General features: G+C 61.5%; 5 protein-coding genes across 5 annotated transcripts; all 5 read left to right on the top strand.

The window, feature by feature from the left end:
* Window positions 1–550: 550 nt before the first annotated feature.
* Window positions 551–2,425, top strand: LSCM1_01351 (uncharacterized protein; the record flags this gene model as incomplete). Its single annotated transcript, XM_067318973.1, has 1 exon — window positions 551–2,425. The coding sequence occupies one exon, from the start codon at window positions 551–553 to the stop codon at window positions 2,423–2,425; it is 1,875 nt and encodes a 624-aa protein (XP_067176252.1).
* Window positions 2,426–4,398: 1,973 nt separating this feature from the next.
* LSCM1_01350 (uncharacterized protein) lies at window positions 4,399–6,882 on the top strand (the record flags this gene model as incomplete). The annotated part of the gene is made up of 1 exon (XM_067318972.1): window positions 4,399–6,882. One exon carries the CDS (start codon window positions 4,399–4,401, stop codon window positions 6,880–6,882), a length of 2,484 nt encoding a protein of 827 aa, XP_067176251.1.
* A 960-nt stretch (window positions 6,883–7,842) lies between these two features.
* LSCM1_01349 (uncharacterized protein) lies at window positions 7,843–8,958 on the top strand (the record flags this gene model as incomplete). The annotated part of the gene is made up of 1 exon (XM_067318971.1): window positions 7,843–8,958. The coding sequence occupies one exon, from the start codon at window positions 7,843–7,845 to the stop codon at window positions 8,956–8,958; it is 1,116 nt and encodes a 371-aa protein (XP_067176250.1).
* Window positions 8,959–10,296: 1,338 nt separating this feature from the next.
* On the top strand, window positions 10,297–11,034 carry LSCM1_01348 (uncharacterized protein; the record flags this gene model as incomplete). Its single annotated transcript, XM_067318970.1, has 1 exon — window positions 10,297–11,034. One exon carries the CDS (start codon window positions 10,297–10,299, stop codon window positions 11,032–11,034), a length of 738 nt encoding a protein of 245 aa, XP_067176249.1.
* Window positions 11,035–12,839: 1,805 nt separating this feature from the next.
* On the top strand, window positions 12,840–14,966 carry LSCM1_01347 (uncharacterized protein; the record flags this gene model as incomplete). Its single annotated transcript, XM_067318969.1, has 1 exon — window positions 12,840–14,966. The coding sequence occupies one exon, from the start codon at window positions 12,840–12,842 to the stop codon at window positions 14,964–14,966; it is 2,127 nt and encodes a 708-aa protein (XP_067176248.1).
* Window positions 14,967–15,463: the final 497 nt, after the last annotated feature.

Genomic DNA, 15,463 nt, shown 5'->3' with positions numbered 1-15,463 from the left:
TCTCGTCTACCTTCTGTTCCTCGCACACCCCCTCCCTTCTGCTTTGCCCCCCCTCTCTCTGTGTGTATGTGTGTGGTCATCGACAGCGCGCGCCCTTGGTTGCTGCGGATTCATACGTGCTGCACGCGACCGCAGCGCTGTCTGCCACCTCTTCTCTTGCTGCCCCCCCCCCACTCCCCTCTTCACCTCCTTCTCACTTCCCACGCAACAGAGCGAGGAGGGGGGACCCTCGAAGCTCTGCCACGCACCTCTACACACGCGCCAGCTGCTTTCACTCCGTCTGGCATTTTCTTCCTATTTCGCATCATCATTCGGTCGTGCCCGCATTCGCCCCCCCTCCCGACGGTGCGTCTCTTCACGACCAGCCGGCTCCCCGCTCGTGTCGGCTTGAACAGACAGCGGGCGTTTCTGAGGTCTCTTTCGCCGCGTTGATATACATACATCGAGAGGGAGAGGGCGACAGGCACACACGTAGCGCTGCCTGTGGGGGTGTCTCGGTGTGCCTCTGAGCGCGGGTTGTGCAAGCTAGCAAGGGCCAAGCGTCACCACCATGCCCAGTGCCCGCGACGCCAGCGCCCACAGTAGATGGGAAGCGTCACCGCTTTCGATTACGGACCCCACGAAGGCAGCACCTTCGCTCAGTGAGGTGCAGAACGCCAACCCCGCAACAGCTGCAACGAAGGCAAGTCGCCGGGCCCAAGGCTGGCATTCTGCTGTAGGCGGTGGTGCCCCACCGGGTGCTGTTGGTGCGAGTCACAGCAACTTGGATGCCAAGGCGCTTGGAGTAGGTGATCCCAACAGCATCATTGCTGCTACATCGTCGGTGCATTATAGGCGGTCTGATGTGAGCGATCAGGGCAGCCCTCGGCCGTCGACGTCGCGCCACGGCGCCGCGCGTGACTACGCAGTGGACTTCCGTCAGAACATGGCCGACTTCCTGACGGTGATGTACGGCGACAAGACGGTCCGCGGCGTCGTTGGGTCAGACGGTAGCGAGGGTGCGCATCCCGCAGATGGAAAGGTGGGCCCTGGCGAATCGGGCATTCCTGTGGAGCCGCTGGCAGCGAGACGTGGGCCACCGCCGCCAACAGCCTCCTCGTGCGGTGTGCCTCCGAGAGCCAAAGGCCCGCTAACGAAGAGGCGCCCCTCCCTCAGCGGCCATCGCTCACAAAGCGACCACATCGGCACCCTCGTAGAGTCGCTTGCGCGTGCCTACAGCCGCCGGGCAACGTCGACGCGCGGCGAGTTCCAGGCCGCCACCGGGACAGACGACGATCACCCAATCACGTACAGCGGCACTCGCCAGAGTAGCACTTGCCGCGCAACGGCGTCGCCGCACCTGAGCCATGGCAACGGCGTGGGCACCGGTTGCGGGCACGACAGCGACGAGGTGTCGGTGTTTGTGAGCCAGGCGATGGGAAATATCCTCGGCCCCGGGGGGCTCCGAGGGCAGGGAGCCGTGTCGAACCTCTCCCTTTTGTCCTCTCTCGGCCTGGACAAGAACTTTTTCAACCTGATGCACTTCCCGACGCAGAGCAGCATGCAGCACGTCACTGGAGAGGAGGACTCTGATACCATGCTGGTGCCGATGCATGTGGGCGAGCAGGCCATGTTTCGCTCCGTCGGTACGCGGCCCAACATGAACGACATCTCTGTCAGTAAATCCATGCGAGGAGTGCTTTCTTCATCGCCGCATCGATGTGAAAAGGACGTCCACCTCAATAACACCCTCGCACCGATGCGCGACAGCAGTGAAGACCCTCGACAAGCCAGTAGGCCCCTTCCGCCATCTTCTCAGAGACAGGCCCTGGTGCATGATAAGCACACCGTGGACGCGAACGCAGTTATGAAGACCGGCGTGAATCAGCGAGGCGGCAGCGGCTCTGTGGGTAATGCGGAGAGGCCTCGCGTGGAGCTCTGCTTGTCTCTTGACTCAAAGGCGCTCGGCTTAGCGGGCGGCGCGAATGACGAGGATGACAGCTGGGGCGATGCGCCCGCCAGCGCCCTGGCAGCCGTGGCGGTGGGTGGTGGGAGTCCTGCCATCGTGCCCTCTGCCCGCAGCGTTTTGGATTGCTCCCGGGCGCCCCCTAACCTTACGCTACAGAAGGCGCTGGGAGCGCTGCAAGATGAGGAGCAGCTGAAGCGCGACGTCGTAATGGCTGTGGAGCACCAGCTACGCGGGTACATCGCTTCGCTTGAACAGGAGGAACGGTCAAAGAAGAGCGGAGGGCCTGCAGACATCAGTGGCCGTCGGGAATGGGGTGGAGAGGCGTCCGCCAGCTCGCCTACGGCCACCGGAAGTGCGACAGTCACACCTAAAGTAGGAGGTGCAGGCGCAGTCCCGCGTGGCTGTGCCGCCCTCAACAGCGACGTCGCGCCGCTCATGCAGAACGTCATCGACTTCTTTCAGGAGAGCACCACGTAAGCGAACTGCTCGAGCACCCCTGAAGCTTCTCTTGACGAATACGTGAGCAGGCGAAGCTTTCGCTCGTGCGTGCATGCGCGTGAGACTTTACCGCGGCATGAAGACACGATGTGCGCTCAGTGGGGGACTCATTTATGCTTCCTCGATTGGCTCCCCGTTTGCCGCTGCCTTACCGGCATCGCACATCACTCCGCCCTTTTATTTGCTCAATGGCATCTTTTTTTGTTATCAGCGCTGCATTCTTTGCTTTCAGCACCGTCTCTCTCTCTCTGTATGTGTGGTTGGATGGTGCCCCGAGTGGGAGAGACACACTTTTTCTTTTTATCGGAGTCTCTGCGCTCTTTTGCTCCTCGTCGTTCGCAGTCGGCGCCGCTTCTTGTCACGGGTGATGCCTTCTGTGCCCTGCGCGTGCGGCCGCTGTCTGTCTGTCACCTCCTCCTCCTTCTTTCTGCAGAGAAATGTGTACTGTGGTCGCTGCAGAAGCGTAGGCCCCGGCGCATTCACTGACAGCTGTGTGCCGTTGCTATGCACAGCCTCTTCTCAGCACCTCAGGCTTTCTCCCTGTCTTTCTGTTTGCGTTAACGCTTCTGCTCGTCGGTGTGGGTACCGACCGCCCCCGCCAGCTCCCTCCTCCCCCCTCTTTCTTACAGCCGCGCACACGTGCGTGGCTCTCCTTCCGATTTTGGTAGCCCCATTATGTGTCTCCCCTCTTTTTTTTTTCGCTGGGCATCCACGCGCGTGGCAGTCTCAAGCGCTTCGTGGCGGCGCGAGAAAACGAAGATTGGCGACTGACCGAAGGATGGGAGGACAGTACCGCGCACTGCCTCTCCGCCTCTCTCTCTACTGCCACGGAGTTCTGCCCAGCGGCTTTCGTACGGGAGGTGCATTGGACGGCATTGTAAGCGCCCATCGGTGCTCCCGCTGCTGCCACGGCCTGAACGCGTTATCAGCATCCCACTCTCCCCTCGCCTTCCTTGCACATGTTCGATAAAACCGCTTCCTACCCCGGTGCATGCCTCGTCGCCTCCCCCCTTCTCACACACAGACACACACACGCACACTCTTTTCCTTTCTTACTCTCTTCATTGCCTGTCTGTGTGCTTGCCGACGCTTATTCTTTCTTCTTCGCCTCATCTCTCTCCCTCTCTTGCAGTGCGTGCCGTGCCGTGCGGCTATGTGCATCAATTACGGTTCTCTTTTTTGAGATGAAGCAGACCAGGTAGAGAGGCACTGGCACTGCTGCAGCGAGACGAGACGCTGCTGTGTCTGAGCTTCTCGGAGTGCTCGCGCTGGGCTCTGTCCTCTTGTCACCCACTGAGCGTGTGCACGTTTCCTGTCAGAAAGGGCGAATGCGGTCCACGCCGAGAGCATCTTGTGCTGGAGGAGGCAGATGAAAGCGCTCGTCGACGGCTTCGTCATCTCCAAACGCGAGGGGGAAAGCGCGGTGCTTCAGGTGGCCGCCTCCTCTCAGTGGATCCCCCGGCGAGCTCCGCCTCCACTTAATTACAAGGTGCGAACGCACAGGGAGGAGTGAGGGGGAGGGGGGAAAGTACAGGAGAATGCGGTGACGGGCGGTCTGTCGGCTTGCGCGGACACGAGCATAATATTCTTGTGCCATGCTCACTCTCCTCCCCCGCCAGCCCGCTTGCGCGGCGCTATTCTTCCACTCTCCATTTCTTTTGCCTCACCCTCCCTCCTCTCCCCACGTCCAACTCTTCTTCCTCACTCTGCGCCCTCTCCCAGTGCACTTCAGTGCGGACGCCTCCATCTCGCCGCATGTGATCGACACTGCCGCCGCCAACGCCGTCGCTTCGGCTCGCCTCTTCTTTTCTCTTCTTCTTTCGCACGCGCAGTTTCGGTTCACAGGGACTTGGCCTTTGTTGTGTGCGTGTCCCTTTCCGCTGGACACGCTGTGCTGTTTGACGCCTCTGCAGCGCAGCGCCACGCCCTGTCCTGCTCCCCCGCATGCATGGATGGGTGTCTGCTGCTCCAGTCATCCCACCTCCTCCGTGACGACAGTGATGGAGGAGGGGGCGAAGGACGCCCCCCAGGGAGGCCAGGAGAGCCAGGAGATTCCCTCGTCAACTGCTCTCTCTGAGCCCACTGTGTGCCCCATCACGCCGTCAAACGCTTCGGAGAGCGACACAGACACCGCTGTTTCGATGCCGTTCGCTTCAGGCAGCATAAGCGGGGTCGGTGCTGAGGAGCAGTGCGACAGAGACAGCGGATCTGATGAGCTGGCGAGCGACACACACTCATCGACGTACGTGCGAATTCGGGGCCGACGCGGCAGCGTGTCGGGAGAGACGGACTTGAGCGACCTCTCGGGCGCCATGTGGTGGCAGCAGACGCCACACAGAAGCGGCGTGCTGCGCGGTGCTGACGCCGACTCGCCCGGTGAGGGGGCGCTAATCCGCAAAGTGCTGTGTGCGCATCCACTTTTTGCTCTCTGCAGCCAGGACGTGTTTACGCTACAAGAGGTTGCGGAGGCCTTTCAGCGGCATGAGACGCAGCCTGGGGAGGTCATCGTCTCGCCAGGTGACGAAGACGCTTTCCATGTCGTGGTGCAGAGCAAAGCCGTTGCGGACCTTGGCGATGGTGACGCAGCGACTGCTTCAGAAACGGCGCAGCGACAGGAGTGGGCTGTCGGGCACTACTTTGGGAGCGAGGGCCTGCTCTACCCCTTATATCCCGGTGACGAGGGTGCAGCCGTGCGGGCGGCCGGCCTGCTTGATGCGCCTGTGCCCACCGTTACGTGGGGGTTGAATCGCACGTGCTACCAGCAGCTGATGCGTATCATTCACAACACGGCGCTGTATGAGCTCATCAAATGGATCTCCCAGTCGCCCCTCTTTCAGCATCTGTCCCGCGCTCAGATACGGCGCCTCTGTGAGAGAGCAGCGATGGTGGCGCGTGACCCATCAGCGCATGTGTTGCAGACGGGCGAGGTGCCGACCGATCTCCTTTTTTTGATATCCGGGATCGTGGCCCTCGAGCAGGAGCAGGGGTGCGGTGGTGGCCATTCAGGTCAGACCTGCGTCCCGCCGGCTGCTCTCGGCGCAGGCGACTGCGTGGGCGACGCTGAGCTGATGCCGGTGCGTTACGCGGCAGGAGAGGACGCGAACACCACTGCCTCGGAGAGGTTGACGGTGATGGCTTCCCGCTACACGTACGTGGTGGTGCAGGCGGTAAGGGCCATCCGCATCCCTATCGAGGATGCCCTTGCTGTGCTTTCTTGGCAGGATCTGCAGCATATGCGGGAGCGCAGCCGCAACGTGCAAGAGGTGGAACGGCGGCAGCGGCAAGCGGAGGATGCCCTGCAGCATCCTGAGGAGCCGTGCTTCCTGACGAGCGTCACCGACGACGGCAAAGATGCCCTGGAGTTGCAGAGAGGACACGTGAATGCCGCATTGCCGCTCTCCGGGCAGCTCCTAGACGAGTCCGCGCAGGATGTATACGTGAAGGGCGCCAGAGCGACAGCCTTCTTCCTCGAGCAAATATTTCCGCGACAGACGTATCGGCGTGCGGATGGGCGGGAGCGCGGGCTTTCCATGGCCACTTTTGCCCCACGCAAGCGATATCCAGCCGCCACGGTTCTGTTCCACGTCGAGTGTAGTGCGGGTGACGAGGGCGCGATGCACGTGAGCGGAGAATTTTCACAAAGCGGTGGCGAGAACGGTGTCGCGAGCACGGCAGACACTTCTGCATCTGCGGCGCCTTCAGAGGCCCCCGGGTGTCTCTACGCTGTCGTCTCTGGCCAGATTACCCTCATGAACCGCGACACCGGCGAGGAAATCTACCGCGTCTCTCGCGGCAACACGCTGGGTGAAGAGTTGCTGCTCCCTCCGCTGATCTCGCCACCGGGGTGCTTCTCCACGACGACGCCCTTGCGCACGTGCGCGGTCGTCTCCAGCCCCAATGGGTGCGAAATGTTTGAGCTCAGCAGGCCCGCGTTCAGGGAGTTCCTGCAGCGGCCGTATTGTGACGCGCTTCAGGACTGGTGCGGAATGTTCTGCGTCTTCCTCTTCTCCGAGTACCTACCGGAGCTTTACTGGCGGTATCTTTTCAGCTGCACAACGGAGCGCGTGGCATGCGGTGGTGACCTCGTCGGCGTTCGTGGGGCACCCTGCAAGTGGGTGTCGCTCATCTTCGACGGCCGTATCGGTGCCTACGTCAGAGGAAGTGTGGAGGATGGCGGAGTAACCCAACAGGAGGGCGAGGAGGTGCTGGTGGCGTCGTTCGGGGTGGGCGACATCGTCGGTGGGCAGGAGGTGATGGAGAGGCGCCCGTCCTCCGTAGCGTACGTGTGTAAGCACCGTGCTCACATGCTGTGCGTACCGGCCGAGTCCTTTTCGGGCCTCTTCCGTCCAGCGCTGCCATATCTGCAGCGTCTGTGGTCCAGCGAGCGATATCAAAAGGTCATGACCGTGCCGGCGACGGAAGGCTGCCTGACGTAAACACTTTTGCACATGCGCATCTCTTTGTGTGCACGTCGCTGCTGCCGCTGCCGCTGCCGCTGTACATCCGAGGTCGTTAAGAGGCTCAAGGGAGCTTCTCGTTTCCGCTACGCCTCTTTTCTTTCATCGATTGTTTCCGTTATATCCAACGTTTACTGGGCGCACTTCAGCCGCGGTGCCGCCTACTCTATTCTGCTTTAGTGACCGTGTGTGTGTGTGTGCGCCTTTCAGCCGGTGCGCTTCAGTGCGAGGCCGTCCTGCTCCTTCGCGCGACGTCTCAGCTTGTTCCGACACGGGCGTCGCGCATGCAGTCAGCACCTCTTCCTCGTTTGCCCCTCTTCTATACTGTTTGGTTGGATCTTCCGATGTAATGAACTCCCCCTTCCCCTAAAATACGCCCCCCCCAAAAAACACTCACAGACACACATCGAAGTGCTCAGTCCTTCACCTTTCCTTTGGATTGAACTGTGTGTGCGTGTGACGCCGGCTTTCTCTTCAGCGATGACGAGGCCGCACACAGTGCAGCCCTTGAAAGCCGTGCGAGGAGTGTACGCTCGCTAATCCGCGCTTCCTCACCCTTCTGAGCTGTCACCTCAGCGTCGGGGAAGTGACTGCCGGCTGAAATTCTTATCTGCCCGCCCACCCGCTCTCTTTCTGTCTCTCTCCCTCTCTCTCGCTCCCTCTGCGCTGTGCACACCGCACACTCACCGCCTCGTCTGTGCCCTTTTCGTCTGCCTTCCCTCCCCCCTCGGATCCCGTACGGCTGCGCTGCATTACAGGCGACTGTGACGGAGCGTCAGCGCCTCCCCTTTCTGCTCACTCTTTTTTTGCTTTCTTCGCCATTTCCGCTGAGGGAGGGCGCTGCCTCCGACGGAAAGCGGCGGCGCACCTTCGCGCAGGTCGACTCGAACATCCTCATCTGCCGCATCGCTGCCGCTTTGCGAGCGCGGCGCTGCCTCGATGCTCCGCGGCGCTTCTCTTCTGCGACTGCGGGTGCTGTGCTTGACAATGCTGCCCGACGGTGGCGCGCTCACGCCTGCACTGCGCAAGTTGGGCTACACACCCTACACACTTTGTTCCACTTATCAACAAGGCCACGCCAGGACGCACCCTATCGAGTGGTCCAAGCTGCTCGATGGAAAAACAACTGCGCTGCCCCCCAAGGTGCTCGCGGACTATGATGCCGTTGTTGGCCCACCGGGTGCCATGGCGTACGACGTGCTGCTGCGCCAGGCCCCGAGCTACACCAAGGTGATCCTGGTGGAGGAGACGGACAAGGATAGGTGGGCAGAAGAGTACGACGCATATCTGAAGCGCCTGCAGCTCTCGACGAGGCGCGCGTCAAGGAATCGAATTGTACAGGCTTTTGAGGTGATGATGAGAAAGATGGTCGTTGACGACGATGCCTCTGGGGCGGCAATGGCTGCTGCAGCTGATTCTGCGTCATCTCGGCGCGCGGAAAAGTCTTGGGACCTCGCGATGTCCTCTGTCACCACCCTGCGTCGCTCTCTCGCTGCCGAGGCGGCGAAGTTGAAGCGAGGATTCCGTGAAAGCGAGGCTCTGTCCACCACAAACACGGATGACCTTGGCGAACATTCTGGAGGCACAGCTAGCGCGCAGCAGGAAAGGCAGGAGAGGACGAGCGAGGCGAGTGACGGTCGATTACAGCGTTCGCGAGCGGTCGCGCTGCAGCTGTACGAGGACAGCGTGAGGATGTCGATTCCGCCAAGCTCACTACTTGTGTACCGCTATGGCGACGGCTGGGAGCCGCTCTGCACCTTTCTGGACAAACCCACCCCCTCTGTCCCCTTCCCCGCGTATGAGAATGGCCTCCGTGCGCTCGGGAGGCTGCAGGAGCGAATCGACCGCGCCTACACGCTGCAGTACGTCGTGGGGTTCATCTGCGCTCTTTGGGTCATTGTAACGATGCTGCCCCACTGCGAGGGCCTTTTGAGGTTCATGAAGGACCTGTACACAGACTACCGTGTAGCCTTCGGCTCTGACGACGCCGTGCCTGCTTGGAAGGTGGCTGGTGGCGATGATCGCACACAGGCAGCGAACTCTGAGGCGACGTAGCAGCAGCGTGGCGGCTCAGTGATGCGCACAGTGAATGAGGGAGGCCCTCCTGTAGGTGAAACCGGGCCTCTCCGTACCCGCGCACGTTGTTAATGGAAAGGAGAGCTGACCGTTGGTGGCCGTTTAACTGGCGCGGTTGTTCACAGAGACACACACAAAAAGCGTAACACAGCCCTCCCTCCCCCCAAAAAAGGTGTCGTCGAGTGCCGCCTCTGTACGATAGTCGGGAGGGCAGCGACGTGCCATCCACAGCTACGATAGTCATGGCGTGTGTGTGCGTTGGCGCAAAGGATGTGCGCCGCGTGACTGATGCCTCGCTCTCGTTGCACGGCGTCGTACATTCGGGCAGAGGTATTGAGGCTTTACCAAAAAAAAACGTGCTGTCCCCGCTTCTCGATGGCTTCTCCCCATCTCGTGCTGTGATCTCTTTCCCTTCCCCACCGACATACACCTCCTCCCTTTTTTTTGCCGACCCACGCGCATGCGTATCGCCTTCGTCGAATACCCGTCAAGCCGGAAGGGCTCTCTCTGTGTGTGCGTATGATTTGCGCTACGGTGAGGCTTCATTCGGTGCTCCGTGTCCTTCACCGCTCGCAACGCCACCAACCAACACAGTCGCTCTGCGCGGATTTTCAGCCTTACCTTACGGGAGGGCGGCGAGGGCGGCGTACGCTGAGGCTTCCGCGCGCACATGGGTAGGGTGGCTGGTGGCTCGCCTAGCCTTGCCCAGGTCATCCGCTGGCGCGGCGTCTCCTGGGGCTGCCTTCTCAGTCTTCCACCTCTTTTGGGAGCGTGTGGAGAAGCGATCATGGCAGCTGGGTGTGGACGAGTGATTTTAGCCGGCCGGAGCTCCCTCTGCCCGAGTCGAAGTACGAAGAAGCGGAGACAGAGAACAGGAGCGCAACCGCTCTCGTGGCAATGTGGCAGAGAGACGCAGCTCTTCATCGCATTTCGCGGAAGGCGGTAGGCCATGTGGAATTGCGATCCTCTGCACTCCGCCTCATCCGGCTCGAAAAGGGACCTCGGCAACGTCGCAGGGATGCAAAGACGGGTGCCGAGGCAGTCATGGCGGCCCACGGACGCATAGGGCGGCGTTCATGGAGGTGGTGTTGGGGCACAGCTGCCCCCCTTCGTGCCGCCCCTCTTTTCCCCTCTCCCTCTCACTCTCACGACCCTCTCTCTCTCTTTCTGTTTGTTCCCGCCCTAAAAAACGTTTCGTTTGGCGCCACCTCACCGGCACCTTATCTGCATCCCCTGCACGCTGTTCTTGAGGCGCCGCACTGCCATACTCGGCGCATGCCACAGGTCCGTAGTGAGGCGAGTGTACGCTGGCTGGACATGGCGGTTCACTTGCGGGGATATGCCGCGCGCTCCTCGGTGGATCCTGGCGTCTTCTTCCCCGAAGGAAGTCGACCTGCGCAGCCGCTCCACGGCCACGGTTTTCTGCTGCATGGTGCCCGGGCAGTCGGCAAGACGTCTCTCGCCTTCCAGGCAGCCATCAACACAGTTCAGTGCGCCGGCGGTAGTGTGGTGGTCCTCTGCCAGGAGTCCGCCCTGTACGCCAAGGTGCCTCAGCCCTTCACCCCACTGAGCACCTTGTCAGAAGCGGCTCTCGGCCGCATCGAATTCATCTACGTCGAAAGCTGGACTGCGGCGCTGCGTGAGATGATGGGCTTTCGCACGACCCGAGCGGTGCCGACGCTGGTGCTCGTTGACGACGACGGCTTCGAGGTGACGGCGACGGCTGATCGCCGCAGCAAGCGGGCCGGACAGAACTCCGAGGTCCTCTTCACCTCCGCCATCGCCTCGTGTCTCTCTTACTTGGAAAACGTGCATGAGTGGATGAACGCCCACAGCCGGGTCTTCTTTTACGTCCTCGTCACCAACCACCTCCCGGAATCGGCGACGCAGCTGTCACTGCCCTACTCTGCCTTTCCGCTGGTAAGTGTGTGGATTGGCGCGTCAGGGACGGTGCACATCACCCCAACCACCGCCGACCGCGCAGCAGCAGGGGCGGCACCGTCACCGCCGCCAGCGTATCTCACATGGCGGAATCGATTGTGCATGAGGAGCTGATGTACTGCGGGTGCTTTGAGCGTATGGTTGACGAGATGGCGGCGTGTCTCTGCACGGTGCACTGCGCTGCGCTGAGCTGCCCGTCAGTGGCGTTCACATTCGATTGGCGGAATCGGCCGACGGAAAAGAGGTGAAGTGCGGTGGGCGCATATGCGACGCCCCAATACGGCGTGCTGACATCGTGCGTTTCATTGTTAGCCCCGATGTGGTGCTCTGCGCCGAGGTGGCTGACGAGAGGGTTACGCGTGGAGTGGGCTGCAGAGGAGGACGCCAAGAGGGGGAGGGCCATGCGTCGCGGCGCCTGCCTCTTACCTTGTTGTCTACACGTCGTCACAGAGCGGACACGGACGTCTTGGACGTCATCACTTCTCTGTCTCACCCTCTCCTGATCTTCCTCATCTCGCTCTCCTCTGCTCTCTTTGTGTTGTAGCTGCGGTGACAGACCTCCTCTCCCGCATGTAGCGCTTCCCTGGACTCCCTCCTCTTCACCTCCCTCTATATCAACAGCTGCCCGCTGGCACGTATCGCCGGCACGCCCTCCTCCTCTCTTCCCTGAGGCGAGCCTGTTGTCCCCCTTCTTCGTCTCTTCTTGATGGGCGCCTCTAAAACGGCGTGTACGGACAGGCGTCGTTGCTCTCGTGGTGGGAGACAGTGAGCCGCTCCCCCTGTCGCCCATTCGCCTCCGAATCTCCCCCATGGCACCCCACCCCCTCTTTCGCCTTTTTTATCGGATGTAATCGGGGGAGGTGAAGTGGTGCTCCTAGCGGGGCGTCTGCTTCGTGCACACACGCGTCAGGGGCGCGCGCACGCGCTGCCGTGCGGCTCTTCACTGAACAGACAGAGGCGGCCTGACGCGGCACCGTTGCCCGTCTTTCGCGAAGGGGAGAGCGGTGCGCGCAGCGTCCGCGTCATCTCTTCCAACACAGTGCAGAGGGGTGTGGAGCGCCGTGAACGTATCGGCGGCCAACCGCAGTAACTGCTGCTCGACGCGTCGCTCTCTCGTAGGTCAACGGCCCGTCAGCCCACCCTTCCCTTTCTCTCTCTTCCCTCCAGGCAGTGGGTGGACGGGTGGGGCACAGCGACGGGCGAAGCGGAGAGGAGCACTGACGTGTTGTGTTTTGCGGCGGCGGGCGACAAACGCTGCGAATTTTTTTTTAGATCTCACAACGGCTCTCCGGCTGGGCTTGACGCCCACGCTGCACTTCCTCTCCGCTTTCGATCTCTTCACGTGGATTTTCTGCGTGGAACTCGCGCCTTTTTATTCGTCGATCGACTTGAGAGACGCGACGCGCGCACACCCTCGGTGTCCTCCCCGTTCCCCTATGCTCCTGTTTGCGTTGCCCACGATGGCCGTAGCCGACCCACACCACTGCCCGCTGGGGTGAGGAGGGCCTGAGGGGTACCCTGAAAGGGGTCCTCACCAGGTGGGGGTCGGCAGGATGGGTGCGGCTGCGAGGAAAGCTGCGCAGCGGGTGGGGAGCTGAGTTAGCGCATTGCTGTAGCGCGCGTTTCTAGGACTGCTTCGCACGACGAGGCGGTGGGGGCCTGTGCGGCAGGCTGGATGGTGTGTGGAGCCCCCCCTCCCCCCGTTGCGCTGTGGCAGCCAATGGACACGGCTGAACATGCGAGCTACTTTGTGGCATCGTGTTTTCGTCAGCATTACTGTGTCGCGCCCTTTTTCTCGTTCTCTTTGTCTCATCGCTGAATCACGTGCAGGCGACACGGTGAGCACTCCTCCTGTCCCTTTCCCTTCCTGCCACCAACGCTGGAGCGTACTGCCCTAGACGATCCCGTGGCACCGCGGTATGGGGCTCCGCAGTAACGGCAGCGTTTCGGAGGAGGAGGCGAAGAATCGCGGGGGCCCGAAAAGGGCCCACCGCTTCAGGTACGGCGGCCCAGCGGTGCAGGGGGACTGCTACCCTCTTTTTGAAGACGGTCAATGCTACCGGGTGGAGGTGGACAAGGACCGCTGGTACCTCTACAACGACTCGCTGAACATGGAGATGCACGTCATCTTTACCTTTTCGAAATCGACCGTCGTGCTCAGCGCACAGAATGGCCGTACGGAGATGACCAAGACGCTTGCTGGCGGGACGCAGTGCTTCGCCGTTGTCTACCCTCTGGAGACGTTGCCCTTCGTGCGGTTCGGCAAGAAGACGGAGATAGTGTACAGCGTGTTCGGCCGATCGCACAGCCTGTCCGCGGCCCATGTTGAGACGATGAACTGCGTGGCGAAGGCAAAGTGCGCGAGGGAGATGCAGAAGGTCGCTGGTGTTGCTGGGGTGAGCCACAGCGAAGAGGAGCTCTTGTACAATTGCTGGAGGAGCGGCATCCCGTTCATCGACATGAGCTTTCCACCATGCGAGGCGTCTCTGCGGCGACCGCACGACGAGAAGACGCTGGCGAACGTGAACGCCATCACGTGGCAGCGGCCGCAAGACCTCCTACCGGTGATGACGCACAGGAAGATAAAGCTATTCCGCAGCGGCGTGGGAGCTGATACCGTTGCGCAGGGCCACCTCAACAACTGCTGGCTCATGTGCGCGATCGCGGCTGTGGCGGAGAGCAAGATCGTGATGGACATTTTCCGCCACCCTCTCTCCAACTCGATGCGCCGCAAAGAGCAGCGGGCCGGTGGCTACCGCGTGTGCATCTGTAAGAACGGCTGGTTCCACAGCGTCATTGTAGACAGCTACTTGCCGACGTATGGAGGAGGCATGTACTTCGCCCACTCCGCCGGAGACCCATTCGAGCTGTGGGTGCCGCTGCTGGAGAAGGCATACGCCAAATCGTTGGGCTCGTACGCGTCGATTGCTGGCGGCAATCACCTGCACGCCTTACAGGATTTAACGGGGTTCCCGGCGTTCCCCTTTACAAGCACGTGGAGGATGGCATCGGAGGAGGAGAGGGTGTCGTCGAAGCTCTTCAGGGACCTGCTGCGCTACCGAAGGGAGGGCTACCTCATTTCGATTAATACCCCAGGCAGGGACGCGGGCGCGTGCCGGAAAGGCGACCGGAATGAGGGCGAGGCTTCGCTCGAGGCGCGCTACAAGGCGGTAGGGCTGAGGGCAGGCCACTGGTACGCTGTGCTGAAGGTGCGCCAGTTTTCCATCCCGCGTGTGAAGCTGCTCAAGATCCGCGACCCATGCGGCAGCGGTGGTGAATGGACCGGCGCGTGGGGCAAGCACAGCGACATGTGGGGGAAGCACTGGCTGGTGCGCAGGTCCTGCAGGCCGAGCGAGGCAAGCGGCGGCACCTTCTGGATGGAATGGCAGGACGCGGTGAAGTTCTTCGAGGGCGGCGGGGTGTGCACGGTTAAGAAGGCGTGGCACCAGTACCGCTTCCCAGGTCAGTTTCTCGGCAGCCACCCGTCCATGGTGCTGAAGATCGAGCTCACAAAGAAGCAAGCGGCCTTCTTCACCCTCTCGCAGAAGGACCGCCGCCTGCGGAGCCTCGAGGACTCGGAGGAGCTGTACAGGGGCCTACTCCTCTCCATCACTGGGCACAACGCGGAGGAGGGCATGCAGCAGGTTCTCGCCCTCAGCACTGACAACCCTGAGGTGCATCCGCCGGACAAGTACGAGTACGTTACTGCCCGCGACGTTGGCCTCGAGCTCGAGCTTGACCCCGCGCACGAGCCGTACTACATCATTCCATGCGTCATGGCGGCGAACGAAAGCGGCCCAAGGGACTTCACATTGGGTATGCTGACCCCCAACAAATCCACCAAGAGCGGCCTGCGGGTGTCGTTTGTGCGCCTGCCCGACGCGTGTCCGACATTCCGCAACGCGGCCTCTTTCCATCTGGGCGGCGAGGAGGTGACATATGTTCAGTTCCAGTCGAGAAGGCATGGTGGCGTGCCCTGCGTGATGGCCGGCCTCAACGCCTTTGAGGCGGTCCGCGTGCGTGATGGGCTCCCCTTCCACTCTTGAGTGGTGTGCCAGCGCGGAGAAAAAGCGCGGCGAGAGAGCTGCACTTTTTTTTTTCGTTCACTGCCGCTGTGTAGTCGATCTCTGCGCGTACGGAGGGTGCCGCCTGCGGTACGGCAGCCGGGTCTTGCCTGAAGAGACACCTGACGCATGTGGCGCCAACAACTTCTCTTGTGCGCCATGCACACGACGAGGACCTGCACTCACTTTGAGTCGCGCCCCCCGCCCCCCGTGGTGCGTGTGCACTGCCCCCGCGCAGCAGAGGCCAACTCTCCTTCTCTCTGACATCGCCGCTATCATCATGTTTTTTTCCCTTTAGACGATCGGATCGGTGCTCTTTCGCCTTGGGGTCGCTGCATCCGCAGCACCTCTTTTCACCCCCCTCCCCCTCCCCCTCCCTCCTCTCTCCCTCTCGTCATCGCATCCCCCCATTTGTTTTGTCCTGTGGACGCCCCGAGTGCTGTGGAGGCGTTGAGGGGTGCGTCCACTCCTTCACGCTC

This window comes from Leishmania martiniquensis, chromosome 31 (assembly GCF_017916325.1).
Source record: "Leishmania martiniquensis isolate LSCM1 chromosome 31, whole genome shotgun sequence".
Classification (NCBI taxonomy): Eukaryota; Euglenozoa; class Kinetoplastea; order Trypanosomatida; family Trypanosomatidae; genus Leishmania; species Leishmania martiniquensis.
The sequence above is the reverse complement of the archived record's forward strand: the minus strand, read 5'-3'. Positions and strand labels throughout refer to the sequence as shown.